At 49.5% G+C, this 18,466-nt stretch overlaps 1 protein-coding gene across 1 annotated transcript in view; it reads right to left on the bottom strand.

The window, feature by feature from the left end:
* The window catches only part of HMCN2 (hemicentin 2), a 176,913-nt gene extending 162,133 nt beyond the window's left edge, over positions 1 to 14,780 (bottom strand). The window contains exon 1 of the mRNA XM_027556578.1: positions 14,390 to 14,780. Within this exon, the coding sequence (XP_027412379.1) occupies positions 14,390 to 14,645 (256 nt within the window). The 5' untranslated portion in view covers positions 14,646 to 14,780. The remainder of the gene's footprint in view (positions 1 to 14,389) is intronic.
* Positions 14,781 to 18,466: the final 3,686 nt, after the last annotated feature.

Genomic DNA, 18,466 nt, shown 5'->3' with positions numbered 1-18,466 from the left:
AGGGCTTGCTTAAGCCTCTGTCCATCTCCTTCCCTCACGTGGTCCAGGCAGGGTTGGCTCTGGATAAAAAGCCCTTCCTAGCATGATTTGATGTGGGTGATGGTGGTGGTGGTGCTACTGCTGCTGATGGTGATGATGGTGATGATGGTGATGATGGTGATGATGATGGTGGTGATGATGTTGATGATAACGCTGATGCTGATGACACTGATGATAATGCTAGTGGTGGTGGCGGCGGCGGAGGTAGAAGTGGGTGATGACCCTAGCAGCAGTTTCAATGCATTGAGCACTTATTATTTCAGAGTTTAGCTCAGTCCTATTAACAGTTCCCTGTTAGAATTGAGGATGCCAAGACCTTGGTGAAGGTCATACAACTTTTAAGTGGTAGTTAATATCTGTACTAGTTTCCTGAAAGTGTTAGTTGCTCAATTGTGTCTGACTCTTTGCAACCCTGTGGATTGTAGCCCACCAGGTTCCTCTGTCCATGGGATTCTCCAGGCAAGAATACTGGAGTGGGTTGCCATTCCCTTCCTCAGGGGATCTTCCCCATCCAGGGATTGAAGCCAGGTCTCCTGCATTGCAGGCAGATTCTTTACCATCTGAGCCACTGGGGCAGCCCCACTAGTTTCCTGGGGTTACTATTAATATAATAAAAGATCACAAACTTGGTGACTTTAAACAACAGAAGTGTATTCTCCCACATTCCTGGAGACTAGAAGTCCAACACCAAGGTGTCAGCAGCCATGCTTTCTCTGAAGGCTCTCGAGGAGACTCTGCCCCATGCCGTCTGCCTCTTCACCTCTTCTGGTCCCAGCAATCCTTGGTGCTCCCTGACTTGCAGACACAGCATCACTCCAATCCTGCCTCCATTGTTGCAGGGCCGCCTCCCAGTGCCTCTTCTCTCCTTATAAGGACACCAGTCACATTGGATTAAGGGCTCACCCTACTACTGCATGACTTCATCTTGACTAATTACATCTTCAATTACCCTGTTTCCAAAAAAGGTCACATTTTGAGGTTCTAGGAAGGACAAGAATTCTGTGAGGACCATGTTCCATCTAGAATGATGTCCCAATCCACATAATTGGCTCCAAAGCCACCTAATTGGCTACACTGTCTCCTAGAATTATGGTGACGATGATGATAAGGAGAGCTACCATTGTTTTGATATTTATTAAGCCCTGGGATTTCTTTGGAAGGAATGATGCTAAAGCTGAAACTCCAGTACTTTGGCCACCTCATGCGAAGAGTTGACTCATTGGAAAAGACTCTGACGCTGGGAGGGATTGGGGGCAGGAGGAGAAGGGGATGACAGAGTATGAGATGGCTGGATGGCATCACCGACTCGATGGACGTTGAGTTTGAGTGAACTCCGGGAGTTGGTGATGGACAGGGCGGCCTGGCATGCTGCGATTCATGGGGTCGCAAAGAGTCGGACACGACTGAGCAACTGAACTGAACTGATTCTGTTCTAGGCACTTAATATACATTTGCAGGAAAAAAAAACATATAGCAAGCTATAGCCTCCTATTTATTATCTCTCTTTTATAGATGAGAACTCAAGGGCTAGGAAGAGAAAGCAAACTTCCAAAGATCTTACAATGAGGAAGTTGCAGAGATGGGATTCAAACCTGGGCCTGCCCAACCCCAGATCCAATCTCTCAACCACGCATGAAGCTGCAGACATTTGACACTTGTTCCCCAGCCCCTCATTCCTGTTCCTGGAGGGGAAGGGAGGTTCGTGACTGAAGGTGGGCACTTGCCAAAAAGCTGGGCAGATGTGGCGTGCAGTCTCTCTGAGCAGGGCTCGCCGGCCCCAGAGATGATTAAACCCATGACCTTGGCTCTCCTGGTGCTGTCCTGAAGCATGCAAGTCCTAGAAGCCTGGCCCGGAACCATCTCTCCATAGGGAAGTTTTTTCCACTCGACAAGAGGAGGGTGTGGAGCCTCTGGGACATGAGGATCACACACAAGAAGAATCACCCAGCCCTTCACGTGGGTGATGGATGGTCCAGCCCCTCACCCACTGTGTGCGTCCCAGTGGTCAAGGCCACAGTCAGGCACCAGAGGTCCAATCTCACAAAGATCTCACATCCAGGACTCTTCCCCGAGTCTAGAATAATGTCTAGAATTCCATCTAGAATAGTGTCCCAATCCACATAATTGGCTCCAAAGTCACATAATTGGCTCCAAAGCCACATATTGGCTATACTGAATCCCAGAATGAAGGTGACGATGATGATAAAGACAGCTATCATTGTTTTGATATTTATTAAGCATCCGATTCTGTCCTAGGCACTTTATATACATTTGCTCAGAAAAAAAATCATATTGCAAACTATAGCCTCCTATTTATTATCTCTGTTTTATAGATGAGAATTCTAGGGCTTAGGTGGGTAAAGCAAACTGCCCAAGGTCTTACAACGAGGAAGCTGCAGAGATGCTTCCCACCTCCTCGAAAGCAGCACTTAGATCCTGGGGTCACTCTGGATGTGCACATGGCCCCTCCTCCAGCTTCAGGGGCCCCATGCAGGGTCCCACTATCTGCCACCACGGTGGGCAAATTGTGTCCTCTCTCCGGAACTCAGTCCTTCCATGTCTAAAAGGCAGAGAAAAGGAAGTCTGGCCTGCTAGGACTATAACAGTTCCTGAGCCCAGGGTTAGGAACTCCCTTGAATGGACTCCCTTGAAGACACCGCTGAAGGCAGACAAGGCGGGGCAGGAAGCAACTGTGGTTCTATCCAAAGAGCTAAAGTAGCCCCAGAACCTCAGAACCTTCCTGGGCTTCCTCCTTGGCATCCAGGAGTCTAGAATCCGTGTCTCCTGAGAGTCTCCTGGGGCCCTGATCACATGATGGGTTCAGGCTCTGCCTTGAGCGTCCACATCTGCCAGTCCCCCCGTCTCCAGGGAGATGTTCAGATCGACACTCCCGCCAGCCTCAGAGCCATCATTTGTTCTATTCCCTTTGCCCACGGTGCTACCCCTGGTCCTATGTGGACCCCCTCCCCTCCCCACCACCTACACCCGGGGCTTCCCTGGTGGCTCAGTTGGTAAAGAATCTGCCTGCAAGGCAGGAGACCCAGGTTTGACCTCTGGGTCGGGAAGATCCCCTGGAGAAGGAAATGACAACCCACTTCAGTATTCTTGCCTGGGAAATCCCATGGACAGAGGAGCCTGGTGGGCTATAGTCCTTGAGGTCACAAAGAGCCAGACACGACTTGGTGATTAAACCACCACCACCGCCCCCACACCCAGCCCTTCCCCATCTCAACTCAAAGGTCACTTCTGTCTCCCCACCTCTCAGAGCAGCCCAGGCCTCTTTGTTACAGGGACTACCCAGTGGTTAATAGACCTGGGCCCTTCTCTGGGGGCCTGGCGGGATTGACTGAAGGTGCCACAGCCCAAACTGGCATCCTGCCTGGCCCATCCTTCCCGGGGAATCCCCTGGGAATCACATAGGAGCCAGTGAATTGTGAGTCTGTCAGGGATCCCTGGGGACCGGGTGGACCAAATGTACTCAGCCACCCCAGGCCTGCCGAGCAGGCAGCCTCCCCACTCTCAGACTCACCACGTCCCCATTCTCCTGCTCCTCCTCCCGGAGGCATGCCCAGCCCGCTCCTCTCCCCACACCCCTGCCCTGCACAGTCATGCTGGAAAGCTCAGGCAGGGACACGGCACTTTGATGAGGCGCCCTCAGTGACAGGGACAAGCCTGTCCAAGGAGAGATGCACTGGGGGGGCAGGTCAGAGGGCTGGATTTTCTGCTCAGGGCAAAGACTGATTTATCTACTTCATGATGAGAAGTTTGTCAATAGCAGTGTCACTCCAGGGTGACAGTATATACCGGTACACACACACACACACACACTCATATACACACACACACATTAGAGCATGTGGCAAGAAGCCAAGTCACCCCACCTCATGGGCAATTCTGCCTACTGAACACGTTCACTTTGCCTGCCTGCATCCTGGCTCCTGCCCTGGTGGCTCAGTAAAGAATCCATCCGCCAGTGCAGGAGACACAGGTTTGATCCCTGGGTCGGAAAGATCCCCTGGAAAAAGAATTGGCAACCCACTCCAGTATTCTTGCCTGGGAAATCCCATGGACAGAGAGGAGCCTGGTGGGCTATAGTCCAGGGGATTGCAAAAGAGTCAGACACGACTGAGCGACTAAACAACGACAAGAATCCTGGCTGCTGACCAGCTAAAACCACCTCTTCCCTGCGGAAGGCTGGCAGGACACCTGGCGACCCAGAGAAGATGCTCAAACTCACCCTCAATCAGGCGTATGCAAATTAAAACAGGTCAGCACTTCTCACCTACTGAATTAGCAAAAGCAGGAAGAGTAATGTCCCTGGATGCCAACAAGGTTGGGAAAAGCAGTGTCATACTCTCTAGTAAGAGGGCAAGATGGTACAGCGCTTTTGGAGGACAGTTCGCTGATCTCTATTAAAGTTAAAAATGCTCACATGCTTTAACAATGGCAATTGCAGTTCTGAGAACCTATCCAATAGCTACGCTTTTGCAAATGTGTGTGTGTGTTGTAAAGAAACTCAAAGCAACCTATTTTCCACAATATGAGAATGGCTGGATAAGTCAAGAGAAGATACATGAAAATCTCTCCATGTGGACATGGTGGGGGGAGGAGGGGGGGAATGAACTGGGACTGACATATGCTCACTGCCATGTATAAAACAGAGGCAGTGGGGACCTCCTGTATAGAGCAAGGGGCTCAGCTTGGTGCCCTGTGGTGACCTGGAGGTGTGGGATCAGGGAATGGGTGTGGGAGGGAGGTGTAAGAGGGAGAGGATATATGTATATTTATAGCTTATTCACTTCATTGTGCAGCGGAAGCTAACACAGCATGTAAAGCACCTATACCCCAATTTTTAAATAATTAATTATTAATTTAAAAAATTAAGATCCTTCCTGTAACACCTTCTGTAGTCATGAAAACAATGAGGTGGATTGGTATTTCCTAACATGAAAAGATACCCATGATATATCATGTCAGGCAGAAAAGCAGGTTGCAAAACAGTATGCATAATATCATCCTATTTTTATGTAATAAAAAAATGAAGTGTACACATGTATGCAAGTGAACGACACACACGCAGAGAGTCTGGAAGCACACAAAATTAAAGTGTTTGCATTTCTTGAGAGTAGTGTTATTAGAACATTTAACAAGCATGTGTTAAATTTGTAATTTTTTGAGGAAACAATAAGTTTAGTTGTTTACTGAAAGAGCTAAGCCTTGATGCCAAAATTTGACAAAGAGCACAAAGAAATATCACTTACTGATCACACATATTGAAATGAGCGGAGAAGCCCCAAACAAGACACTGGCAAATAGAATCCAGCTGTATACCAAAGAATAATCCCTGCTCAGTCATGGTGGATTATTAAGCAAGGAATGTGGAAATGGTTAAGAAGGAAAGAATCATATCAAGATGTCAACAGGCAAAAGATCTCACAAACATCTCAGCAAAGGCAGAAAGTCACTGGCTAATACTGAGCACCCACCCTCATTTGGCTTTTCTGGTTTGTTTGTCAGATTTCAGTTCAGTGCTCAGCTGTATCTGACTCTTTGCGACCCTTTGAATTGCAGCCCACCAGGCTCCTCCATCCATGGAATTTTTCAGGTAAGAATACCGGGGTGGTTGCCATTTCCTCCTCCAGGGGATCTTCCCAATCCAGGGATCAAACCCACATGTCCTGTGTCTCGTGCACTGCAGACAGATTCTTTACCCGCTGAGCCATTGGGTTTCATTTGTTTGGGGGGTGTTTTTTCCACCCTTGGTAAATTAAGGACGAGAGTATCTTCCTCCATCTGATGAAGAAAACTTCAAATCAAGAACCAACAAGAAAAAATACAATAAAGACAAGACCCAGTACTTAACACTGTTCTGAAAGCTCTAGCTGCTAAATACCACAAAACATTCCAAATGAGTGAAAAATTTGATTGGAAAAAAGGAAACAATATTATAATTTGGACAGGCTGTGGTTGTCAACCTAGACAACTCAAGACATTACTCCCTCAAAAAAAAATTAGAACTAGTCTTTTAAAAACCCTTTAGTAAGAAAGTTGGAAACAAAATAAATATATGAAAATAAATTGCTTTCCAACATACTAGCAATACTCATTTACAAAAAATGTAATGAAAAAAAGTCCTGGTCAAAATAGTCATACAAAACCCCGAATATTTACAGATGATCTTAAAAAGAATTGGGTGGAACTTATAAGGGAAAAAGACTACAAGTTTTCAATAAAGGAAATAAATATGCAAAAAAAAAAAAAAAAAGGAAGAGGTCTCCAACATGGTGGTGCAGAGGTGAAGAATCCACCTGCCAGTGAAGGAGACACAAGAGTCTGGGCTTAATCCCTGGGTGGGGAAGATCCCCTGGAGAAGGAAATAGCCATCCGCTCCAGCATTCTTGCCTGGGAAATCCCATGGACAGAGGAGCCTGGAGGGCTGCAGTCCATGGGGTCACAAGGAGTCAGACTCGACTGAGCAACCTAACACAGCATACACACAGCACTCCTACATGGAAAAAATTAAATTTTTTTAATGATAATTCTTCCCCAAATCAAAATTTAACACAATTCTGAGCAAAATCACAGCAGGAAATGTTGGGGGGAAGTTGATTAAGTTTTTCTACTTTTCATCTGAAAAGAATCATGTTCAAGAATATTTTTAAAATGAAGATGAATAAAAAAGAACATGAAGAAGGTCCCGGGCCAAGTGACTCTGGAAATGAGTTGCATCTACAAGACAAAAGGCAAAAGAACGGTACTCTCGTTAATAAAGTTGTTTTCCATGGGGTGCAAGTTAGCTATGCGAAAACCACCACAAATGTGCACTGACACTGAACAGCTATGTCAGTGACAGTGGGTGGTGGATGAAGACAGCCGGGGTAGTCACTGTCGGCGTGGGAGGTTATAGATAAGCAGGAGTAGATTAGCGGGATCCACGTGGTAATGAAAGAGAGTTGGAGGCTGCAGAACGAACGCGTTCAGCTTAATCTAGATACAAACGGTAAATACAGAAATAGATATAGGTACATACACAAGTTACGTATACAACATGTATCTCCTGCTCTGTCAGCTGAAGAAACAGAAGCAGTGACAACCCAGTAGCAACAAGCACACCTCGCACTCAGAGAAGTGAGAGGTGTGTGTTCAGTCGTGTCCAGCTGTTTGTGACCCCGTGGACTGCAGCCTGCCGGGCTCCTCCGCCCATGGAATTCTCCAGGCAAGAACACTGGAGTGGGTTACCATTTTCTACTCCAGGGAATTTTCCCAACCCAGGGATTAAACCTACATCTCCTGTGTCTCCTGCACTGGCAGGCGAATTCTTTACCACTGTGCCACCTGGGAAGGACCTGGGTGCTGGTGTCTAATGCTGGCATCGAAACCATCTTTTAATAAACAGAACCAGGGTTCCTTGGAGAAACTGCTAATTCTACAACTAGGACAGGAAATACGTGAGTCTGGAATAGCTTGTAGAGCCAGAAAGTAAGAAAGTGCTTTAAAAACTAGCTCCCAACAGTAAGTGTATGTCAACGGTACAGAGGCCAAATGAAAGTGCTTCCAATGATTAAAGTTGGAAAAACTTGAGCAACAAAATAAACCCAGCAGTATTGGATTACAACCCAAAGAATAACACGATGAGTCCATACTGATACATACAAATGATCGAATAAGCAAATAAATGGAGAGGAGTCAACTCTCTCATGCAGAAGATTTCCAAACAGTTTTTGTAAATACTCCACATTCACGGAGGTGGATCACATCTCCCTACTTCTTAAGTGTGGGCTGCATGTAGTGACTTTCTTCCAAAGAGGATAGAACAGAAAGGGAGAAAGAAAAGAGTAAGCTTCCATGAAGACAATCGACAACCTCGGCCAGGTGATCAAGGTCCGCGTCAACAGTGATAAGTCACACTGATGGCATGTACCCTTGACATGATGGGACGAGAACAGCCTTGTTCCTCTGTGATCTTCCTCCCATTACCCACTCTAACTGGAGACAAACACCCGGCAGATTACGACGGAGGGACAAAACATCTGGGCAATACGAAACAAAACTGTCAAGGTCATCAAAAACAAAGGTTGAAAAACACCACAACCAAAGAAGCCTAAGGGACATGGCAGGGACATGTAACACAGGGTCCTGGATGGGATCCTGAAACAGACGAGGGGAAATTTGAGGGAATCCGAATAAAGAATGGACTTTAGTTAATAATAATATTTCAATATTGGGTTGTTCCGTTTAGTCGCTCAGTCATGTCCAACTCTTTGTGACTCCATGGACTGCAGCATGCCAGGCTTCCCTGTCCATCACCAACTCCCAGAGGTCACTCAAACTCATGTCCATTGAGTCAGTAATGCCATCCAAGCATCTCATCCTCTGTCCTCCCCGTCTCCTCCTGCCTTCAGTTTTTCCCAGCGTCAGTTGAGATAAATGCACCATTATATGGAAGATGGTCATAATAGAGACAACTGGATGTTGGGTATATGGGAACTGCTGTACTATCTCTGCAATAATTCTGTAAATTTAAAACTGTTCTAAAATTTAAAGTTCACTAAAAATTTTAAACTGTCGGGACTTCCCTGGTGGGGAAGTCTGCACTTCCACTGCAGCAGTCACTGGTGTCATCCCTGGTCAGGGATCTAAGATCCTTCTGCACACTGTGGCAAAAAAGATAAAAATTAAAGTGGTCAGCTGTGAATGGATAAAGATGATACAGCATACATACACAAGGGAAACTTATTTGACCACAAGAAAGAAAGAAATCCTGCTGTTTGGGACAACTTGGATGGACCTTGAGGGCATTATGCTAAGTGAAATGAGTCAGATAGAGAAAGACAAATACTGTATGATCTCACTTATATATAGAATCTAAAAAAAAAAAAAAAAAAACCACCAAAATTCATAGAAACAGAGAAAAATGGTGGTTTCCAGGAGTCAAGGAGTAGCAGAAATAAGGAGATGTTAGTCAAAGGGTACAAACTTCCAGTTATGAGATGAATAAGTTCTGAGAATTGAATGCAGAACATAGTAATTATCACTAATAATACTGTCTTATGTACTTGAATATTGCCAAGAAAGTAGATCACAAATGTTCTCACCACAAAAAAGAAATGGCAATTATGTGACAAGTTGGAAGCAGTAGCCAGTGCTATAGTGGTAATCATTTTGCAATATACAAATGTATCAAATCAATACACTGGGCATTTTAAACTAACACAATATTATGTGTCAATTGCATTTCAATAAGGCTGGGGGTAAATTTTTTTTAAAGAATAGGAGGAAGGATTTGCCCCATTATAACCCAAATAATGAATGCAGTGTGCCCCGGGATAAGAACTGTCATACAACAGGACAGAATGGAAAGATAAATTAATTGATATAAAGTAATTTTGGATAAAGACAGGATCCAAATGAATGAAACAGAAAGGAATATCTGATACAATGTACCCTAACCATTATCCTGTTCTAGAAGAATCACATCAAGTTATTTTTAATACCATATGCTGATTTTTTTAAATCCCAGGTTTAAAAAGTAAACATAAAGAGAAAAAAAGAGAACAAATGAAAAAACCTAGAACATGTACCTAACTGATTTTGTGATAAGAAAAAAAATATCTTTCTAAGAATGCAAGTGAAGAAATTTACAAAGGGAAAAAGTCACTAGATTTAGTACATAAACATTTAAAACTTCAGAACATTAAGAACCACAAATATTAGAAGGCAAACAATCAGGGAAAATGCTACAACATACAAAACCGTACAACAAAAAGCAATAATATCATCAATATAAAGTCCTCATACTGACTGATAAGAAAACCACTAAAAATCTCAAATGGAAAAATGAATACAGGAAACGACAATTTACAAAAGAAGAAATTCACACACACACAAAAAAAATCTAGTGAACACTTGAGAACTTACTGAAACTCACTAGCAACTGAAATCAGTAGAGATCATTTTCCATCTTTAGAATTAGGGGTGGGGGCTAGATAGTATTATCCTAATCCCTAGGGCTGGGGGATTCCCAGGTGGTGCTAGAGGTAAAGAATCTGCCTGTCAGTGGAGGAAATGCAAGAGACTTGGGTTCAATCTCTGGGTTTGGAAGAGCCCCTGGAATAAGAAATGGAAACCCACTCTAGTGTTCTTGCCTAGAAAATTTAAAGAACAGAGGAGCCTGGCAGACTATAGTCCATGGGGCCGAAAAGAGTCAGATGCGACTGAACACACACACAAAAAACAAAAACACAATGCCCCTTTCCAGTTTACTAGCTGTTCAGGCTTCCCCAGTGGCTCAGCGGTAAAGAATCTGCTTGCCAATGCTGGAGACATGGGTTTGATCCCTGGGTCATGAAGATCCCCTGGAGAAGGAAATGGCAACCCACTCCAGTATTCTTGCCCAGGAAATCCCATGGACAGAGGAGCCTGGCAGGTTACAGTCCAGCGGGTTGCAAAGAGTCAGACAAGACTGAGCATCTGAGCACACACACAGCACACTAGGGTTGAGGGTAGCTGCGCTTAAACGGTCCCCTCAGAGGCTTCTGGTAGAAGTTTAAACTTCCAAAACATTTTGGAAAACAATTTGAAGAGTTGCCCCCCCACTCAGTGTGTTTATATAATGACCTAGGAATTCTGCTTCCAAAACTTTAATCTAATGAAAAAACCAAAGATGCAGACAAAGATTTACACACCAGAGTGCTTTTTGAGACATTTTAATAGAGAAAAACTGAAAACAACCTAAATTTCAGCCAAAATAAAACCATTAGCAAAAGTCTAACTCTGCCATTTGGGAACATACCATTTTTTTTTTTTCCATTAAAAAAACATTTCCAAAGCACAGGTTCTGGTTTATCTCGAAGCATGTGCCACCCAGAACCACTTGAAACTTGCCTTGCAAAGTGTGGTCTCTGAGGTTTAATGTAGGGGTTTCCTTTAGGAAGACCCTCCCAGTACACAGTCCTGGGACCTGAGTGAGTAAGTGACAGTCACTTCTGACTCTTTGCAACCCTGTGGGCTATAGCCTGTCAAGTTCCTCTGTCCATGGAATCCTCCAGGCCAGAATACTGGGGTGAGTAGCCATTCCCTTCTCCAAGGGAATCTTCCCAACCCAGGGATTGAACCCAGGTCTCCCTCATTGCAGGCAGCAGATTCTTTACCGTCTGAGCTACCAGGGAAGCCCTGAACTGTCAGCTAAAACCCCAATCTCTCAGCTCCACTTCCACCAAAGGGAATTCTACTGGCCAAGTCAAAAGACACAGCCTAACCTAAACCACAGCTCCAATCCTTGCTCAGAAACACTCAGTGTCTGCTCAAAGCCCATAAAAGGAGATCTAAGAATCCTCAGTTCCGCGGTCATAGTGAAATGGAGCAGGACGCTATGGTCCTTGCCCCCCGCCAACCCCCACCCATGTCCTCTGCCTGCCTTTTTTCTGTGGAAAAACATTAGTCAAAAATAAGTTTAATCAGAGAAGTGTGAATATGCAGAAATAAGGGGAAACAGTCAAAGGAGACCAAATAATAGTAAGGTACTCATCAAGCATAGTCGAAGATCTTTGGTTCCTTCTCAAGGTCTCTAGATAATTTTCTGAGCCATATCCTGTGAGCTGTCTTATAGATATTGAAACCCCGACCAGGTGGAGAAGTTAAGTACATGATGACCAGACTGTAGCCATGACACAAGCTGCCCCAATTCTGAGAATGTGCCTCAAAGAAATGGAAACAGACCGACCCTGGAACTGAAGATTAACCGCACCCAAAACAACCAAGATGATGCTGGTCAGAACCACCGATGACCAGTTTCAAGACAACTGTCAGAGCCGACTGTGCTGTTTCTGCATGTAGCCCCTCCCTCCATCTACAAAAGCTCTTCCCCAGTGACTGTCCCTGGTGGTGGTTGGGGGTGGAGGGGTGTCGACCTCTGGACGGACGTCCACCCTCCCCCGCCCAGTTACTGGCATCTGAAATAAAGCAAACCTTCCTTTCCACCAACCCAGCCTGTTTATTGGCTTTTGAGCAGCCAGACCCTACCTTTCGCTAACAACAGCCCGGACCAATCTCGCCTCTCCCAGCTGCCCCATCTCACCCCTCCTGCACCCAGGCTCCACAGCCACAGACACCTGCCCCAACGTGTCAACCACCACTCAGCAAGCTCCATGTGTTTAGGAAGACCTCCTTCCCTCTGTATCCCTGGCACCTAGCATCCCCCAGCATGTGGTCAAAAGCTGATCAATTTCCCTTCATCTTCCTCAGGTCCTGCTCCAATGCTGCTTCCTCAGAGAGCCTTTGATGAGTCCCCTCCCACACTAACCAACAGTCAGGAGTGGTCAGGAGGGATACCTGCTACCCTCTGCCTGTCTTATCGCCTGCAGGCTGCTGGCTCCTTGACGTGAACCCTGCCTGCTTCACACTGACAGCCTCACAAGACTGTGCATACAGCAAGGGCTCAATAAACACTGAGGTTCCCCCTCCACTGGACCTGGGGTGTCTGTAGGGAGCATGGTTTGGGAAGCAGAGATGGGAAAGGGGGGTGGGATTTTTTTGTTTTGCAGAAGATGGAGTGAAGGTTAGAGGGTCACGCATGCGCTCAGCCTCCAGAGAGGAGAGGAGAGCTTGGGGGTGGAATGAGGGCTTCCAGAAGATGATGGCCAGTGAGGGGACGGTGAAGACACTAAGGAGCCCGGAACACTGTATCCACTTCCAACAGGCTGCTCTCCTGCCCGCCAATGGAGCCAAGCATTTTAGAGACAAATATGGGTTATTGTTGTTCAATCACTCCGTCTTGTCCTACTCCTTGTGACTGCATAGAACTGCAGCACACCAGGCTTCTCTGTCCCTCACCATCTCCCTGAATCTGCTCAAACTCATGTTCACTGCATCAGTCAGAAATTATGCCAGCCTGGCAGGTGGCCTTGGGGAAGTCCTGTCCATGTCCAGAGCCTCAGTCTCTCCAATTGTAAGAGTAGGGGTGGATTAAATGATCGCTAAGCGCTTTCAATGCAGTACCTCTGGAAGCCCAAGAATGACCCAGAAAGGGAGTGAGAAAGTTAGGGGGACAGAGGATGAGCTGTGTTTGAGCTGAAGCCCCCAGGACACACCGCACACCCATGATGTCACAATTCCCCTAACCTTGCTCTTTCCTGACCTCCAGGTGGGAGCCAAGCTTCTGCTGTTCCCAGAAATCTTTCTAGACCCATGGCTTCTGGGCTGTGAGCTGCAGAGCTTTACAGAGCCCAGAGCTCCTGGAAGCGGAGGGACTCCACACTCAGCCTGAGGGCTGTAAGGGATTATGTCACACCCACCTTTTCAAAAATCTCTGATGATGCTGTGATTAATCAAGGAAAACAGGGCTTCTAACAGGGCTTCCTAGCTCATCCAGACTTGGGTGCATTTCCTCCGAACAAGAGCACTTTGTAGTACAATTCTGCAAAAAACTCTGCTATTTTTAGTTTAGTTTTTGGCTTTAGAAAGCTATCCTTCTGAACAGGGAGGTGCCGAATGGAGAGACAGGACAAAACTTTGTCAAATTAATCATGGGATCTGAGTGGTGGGCAGGCAGGTGTTCGTGTATGTTTTTTTCTCCCTGTGTTACTGTAAGTCTGAAGTTTTTCACTAAAAATGTTGGAGAACAAGCAGTCCTGCCACTCCCAAGGTTGGGAGTCTGAGCCCACCGCTCCACAGCTGCTTTCCTTGAAACTCCCCACAGTGGGGTCTCCCAGGAGCCTTTCAAGGGCACGGCCTTAACCCTGAGCTAAACGGTAGGGGGCGGAGTAGGGGTGCTGTAGGGGGCGAGGTGCTGCCCGCAGGGGAGAGAGGGTTGGGGGGGGGCGGCTGGCAGTGAGGGGTAGGTGGAGGCCACCTGGCTGCTGTTTTTCTCTCGAGAACAGGTGAGGAGCAATATGCAGCGTTTGACCCCCGAATCCCGCGATGGGAGCAAAGTCTAAGAACCCAGTGGAGGCGCGCGCGGGCCAGGCCCTGGACACCAAAGCCCCAGTTCAACATCTCAGCGAGCCTGGGAGGTGGTTCTCACCCTGTGATGCTCCGGGAGGCAGGTTATTTGCTGAAGCCGCACAGTCGCACGGCGAGGCTTTTGAAGGTAGTGCGCGCGCCTCTCCGTCACCCACCCGAGGACGCGGGCGGGGAGGCGCGGGAGAAGGGATCAGGTTCGGGGTTGCGGGTGGCGGGGTGGGAGAGGACGCAGCGGCTGCGAGGCCTGCCCCAGGTGCAGAGCGGACGTGTGGAGAAGGCGCCCCTGCCGGGCCGCGGTGCAACCGGCGGGCGTTCAGTGCGCCCCGGGCGCAGAGCCGGCGGGTGAGCTCACGGCGCCAGGGCGCCAGGCCGAGGGCGCGGGGGGCGCTACCTGGGTCGTGGAAGGGCACCAGCGCGTAGTTGGCGATGACCCGGCTGCCGCGGCTCAGACTGTGCTCCAGAATGCGCGAGGCGCCGTCCATCACCTGCATCAGGTCGTCCCACATGGAACCGGTGACGTCGAAGACGATGGCCAGGGTGGCGCCCCCCGTGGTAGGGGGCAGCGCCGTCCCGGGCTCGCCGACCACCGCCGCGGCGGCCGCGGAGACAGCCAGCAGCAGCCGCAGGAGCGGCGCCCGGGGCCTCATGCTGAGCGCGGCCGAGGGGCTGCGGCTGGCACGGTGGAGGCGCGCGGGTCCTGGGGAGCGCGACCGCCCTGGTGCACACAGCGGCCACCCGACGAGCGCTGCAGCCGGCCCCTCGCTCCGTCGCGCGGCGGCTGGTGCGCGCGGGACCTGGGTTTGCGGCGGGGTCCCCCTGCTGGGAGCCCGAGGCGGGTCCTAGAGCCCACCCCGTTCAGGGTCACGGGCCCGCCTCCTCCGCTCCCCCCACCGTGACTCAAACTTTCCCGGCCCCACTGTTCCGCCGTCCAGACCCGAGGTTAGAGGAGGACGCGGGGCGGACGGCAGAAGGGAGCTGGGGCCCGGCCAAGGCGGCGAGGGATGGGGACGCGCGGGACCCACTGGACACCTGCGCCTCCCGCCGACTGCGCGCCCCGCTGCGGGGGCAGGAGAAGGGAGCGGACCGCGCGTCCCCTGCCCTGGAGGTCTGCCCACGGCCCTAGCTTTTGTGGCTCCCTGCACTCAACCCCCTAAAAACTCTCCGACAGGCAGACGCACACGCGCACACACGCACAAAATGCAACTCCCTTTCTTTCCACAGGGATGTGTGCTTCCCCGTTGTTATCTATTACGACGGTTAATACAATCAAGCCACAGGAGTTGAGCAGCAACTACGTTGCTAAGCTTATCACATAACTACTATTTCCTCAGGGGCTGGCTGCAACCCTAGAGGCAGGCATTCAGTTCAATTCAGTTCAGCCGCTCAGTCGTGTCCTTCTCTTTGCGACCCCATGAATGGCAGCACGCCAGGCCTCCCTGTCCATCACCAACTCTCTGAGTTCACTCAAACTCATGTCCATCGAGTCGGTGATGCCATCCAGCCATCTCATCCTCTGTCGTCCCCTTCTCCTCCTGCCCCCTATCCCTCCCAGCATCAGGGTCTTTTCCAGTGAGTCAGTTCTTCACATGAGGTGGCCAAAGTACTGGAGTTTCAGCTTTAGCATCATTCCTTCCAAAGAACACCCAGGACTGATCTCCTTTAGAATGGACTGGTTGGATCTCCTCGCAGTCCAAAGGACTCTCAAGAGTATTCTCCAACACCACAGTTCAAAGCATCAATTCTTCAGTGCTCAGCTTTCTTCACAGTCCAACTCTCACATCCATACATAAACACAACCCATTTTACAGATGAGTAAAGGAAAGCTCAGTCGTTTGCCCCAAAATCAATCAGCTCTCAAATAGCAGAGACTCGACTAGAAGGATCCTAAACCCCCTGGGCCTTGCTGCCTCTGCTAAGAGCTATAAGACACTGTGCATAGGTCATCTGATGACTCCAGGTGGTGGGGCTATCCCTCTGCCCACCAGTCTTCCTGGCTCCCACGTGAGGGTTCTGGGACATAGGTGAGATGCCCGTGGTGCTGTCTGGGTCCCTGTGGCCATTCTTTCCCAGACGGGGCTCCCTCCCACCACTGCTAACCCCATGCTGTGCTCTCATGGCTTCTTTCTATGCCTCCCTCCTGACTGGCCCATGAGTCCTTTGAGGGCAGGAATGCATCTTGGTTCCCTAGATCAGCACCACCCCCCCACCCCAGTTCCCAGCCTAGTCCCTGGCTCATGGTGGGGACTCACTCAATATCGACTGAATAAATAAAGAAGAGGGACTTCCCAGGTGGCTCAGTGGTAGAGAATCTGCCTGCCAATGCAGGAGATGCAGGCTCCATCCCTGGGTCAGGAAGATTCCCTGGAGATGGAAACGGCCACTCACTCCAGTATCCTTCCCTGGGAAATCCCATGGACAGAGGACCCTGATGGGCTACAGTCCATGGGGTCATAAAAGAGTCAAACATCACTGCTGCTGCTAAGTCATTTCAGTCGTGTCTGACTCTGTGCGACCCTGTAGACAGCAGCCCGCCAGGCTCTGCTGTCCCTGGGATTCTCCAGGCAAGAACGCTGGAGTGGGTTGCCATTTCCTTCTCCAATGCATGAAAGTGAAAAGTGAAAGTGAAGTCGCTCAGTCGTGTCTGACTCTTAGCGACCCCATGGACTGCAGCCTACCAGGCTCCTGCATCCAAGGGATTCTCCAGGCAAAAGTACTGGAGTGGGGTGCCATTGACTTTTCCAACTTAGCAGCTAAGCAATAAAATAAAGGAGAAACAGCTTTCGTGGGCCTGCCCGGTTTGGAGCGCCATGGGAGGGAGCCATGGTCCTCTCAATTTTCAGTGCCTCCCGTGAGAACATTGTGCTCCCAGGACAGGCACAGGCAGCCCCACGGACCTGACGGAAGGTTCTGGTCTGTATGTGGGGCATGGTGGTAGATTTCTCCAGACCCTGACCTTTCGGAGCCCTCAACCAGGAAGAAGCCCCCCTCCTCCGCTTCTCCTCGTAACGTCTCCTGGCCCCCTCCATCTCAGGTCAGACCCCAGCTCTGAGGTTACTTCAGCACTTTGCTCTGTGACCCCAGAGCCCCCCCTGACCTCTTGTCCTAGCACTGCCCACCGGTATCACCAGTGTCATCCCTGCTCCTCCCACCCCTACCGTGAGCTCCGTGGCAGCAGAGACCCCGTACCTGCACGTGCTAGGCACCCAGGAAAAGTCTGCCATCTAAATGGGCCAGCGGGTATCGGAGAGGCCCAGTGGCTGGGCACTGGCCACGGGGAGGAAAGCGACACGTATCCTCAGGGACTCAATTCTAGACCAGGGCTAGACCAGGAGGACTCAGTTTAGACTCTTTCATAAGAAGGACTAAGATCTGGGGAAAATGGTCCCTGGGGAGCTGCCTGTCTCATGGGATGTGGTGGGAACCAAGAGTCTAGACCCAGGTGACAACAGAACTCGTGGTCAAGCCCATGGGAGGCTGAGTCACCTGAACTTCTGAACACGGGCTCTTTAAATCTCCCTGGGATAGGCTGTGGCTGGCCCCCGAGTCTGGGCAGGGCTGGGCCAGCTGTTGGAAGGAGAAGAGAGGCCCCAGCTGTGGGAAGGCAAAGCGGGACAGGAGCCAGGAGCCAGGCACGGCTCACAGGCGCTGACGTTCCAGGCCACGTGCAGGGGGACCTTTGAGGACACATACGTCCCTTGGCCATTCACTCCATGTACACCGCCTGAGCCCAGGCTGGGCTTCCGGCACTCTGCTAGGCACTTCTAGGGGAGGAAGACATACAGATGTGGAAGGCACGCCTCCTACCCTGGGGAGAAGAGCCATGTAAACAAATCATTCTGAGTCAATGAGATAAGTGCTAATAGAGGAGTGATCGAGAGCTCTGGGAGCTCAGAGGAAGGAGTGGCTGAGCCTAGGGGGTCAGAGGAGGCCACGGAGAGAGCCTGAGAAACCTTCAAGAACAAGAGGGAAGGGCATTCGAGGAGCAGGAACAGCATGTGCAAAGGCAGGAGAACACGAGAGACCCACTGCCAGCCCGTGCGACTGGAGAGCAACGGCAGAGGAGAGGACAGAGGCCAGCTCTTGAAGGGCCTCACATGTCTTACAAAGGGCACACGTAGGGGTCTCTGCAGAGGCCCTGAAGCTGTTGAAGACAGCCCTTTGGGAAGCAACCTGCTCCAGTCTGCCTTTCAGAAAGGTCACGGCAGCCCAAGTTCAAAGTGTCTAGCTTGCAGATGCCAAGAAGCCGTAAGCCTTCTCCGCAGAGGAGCTGAGAGCAGACAGGACCCACAGAAAGCAAGATGCTTCTCAGGCAGATTGTCAGAACCTTGGGACCATGGATCTGAGTCCCCAGATAGCCCGGTGACCCCGAGCGAGGAGGCCCTTGCCCTCTCTGGCTCTCATTTCCCCAAGTAGGATTCTTTAGGTGGAAGGGGACCGACAAGATGACCTCCAGTGGTTCTTGCAGCCC

The sequence above is a fragment of the Bos indicus x Bos taurus genome, chromosome 11, assembly GCF_003369695.1.
Source record: "Bos indicus x Bos taurus breed Angus x Brahman F1 hybrid chromosome 11, Bos_hybrid_MaternalHap_v2.0, whole genome shotgun sequence".
NCBI lineage: Eukaryota > Metazoa > Chordata > Mammalia > Artiodactyla > Bovidae > Bos > Bos indicus x Bos taurus.
The sequence above is the reverse complement of the archived record's forward strand: the minus strand, read 5'-3'. Positions and strand labels throughout refer to the sequence as shown.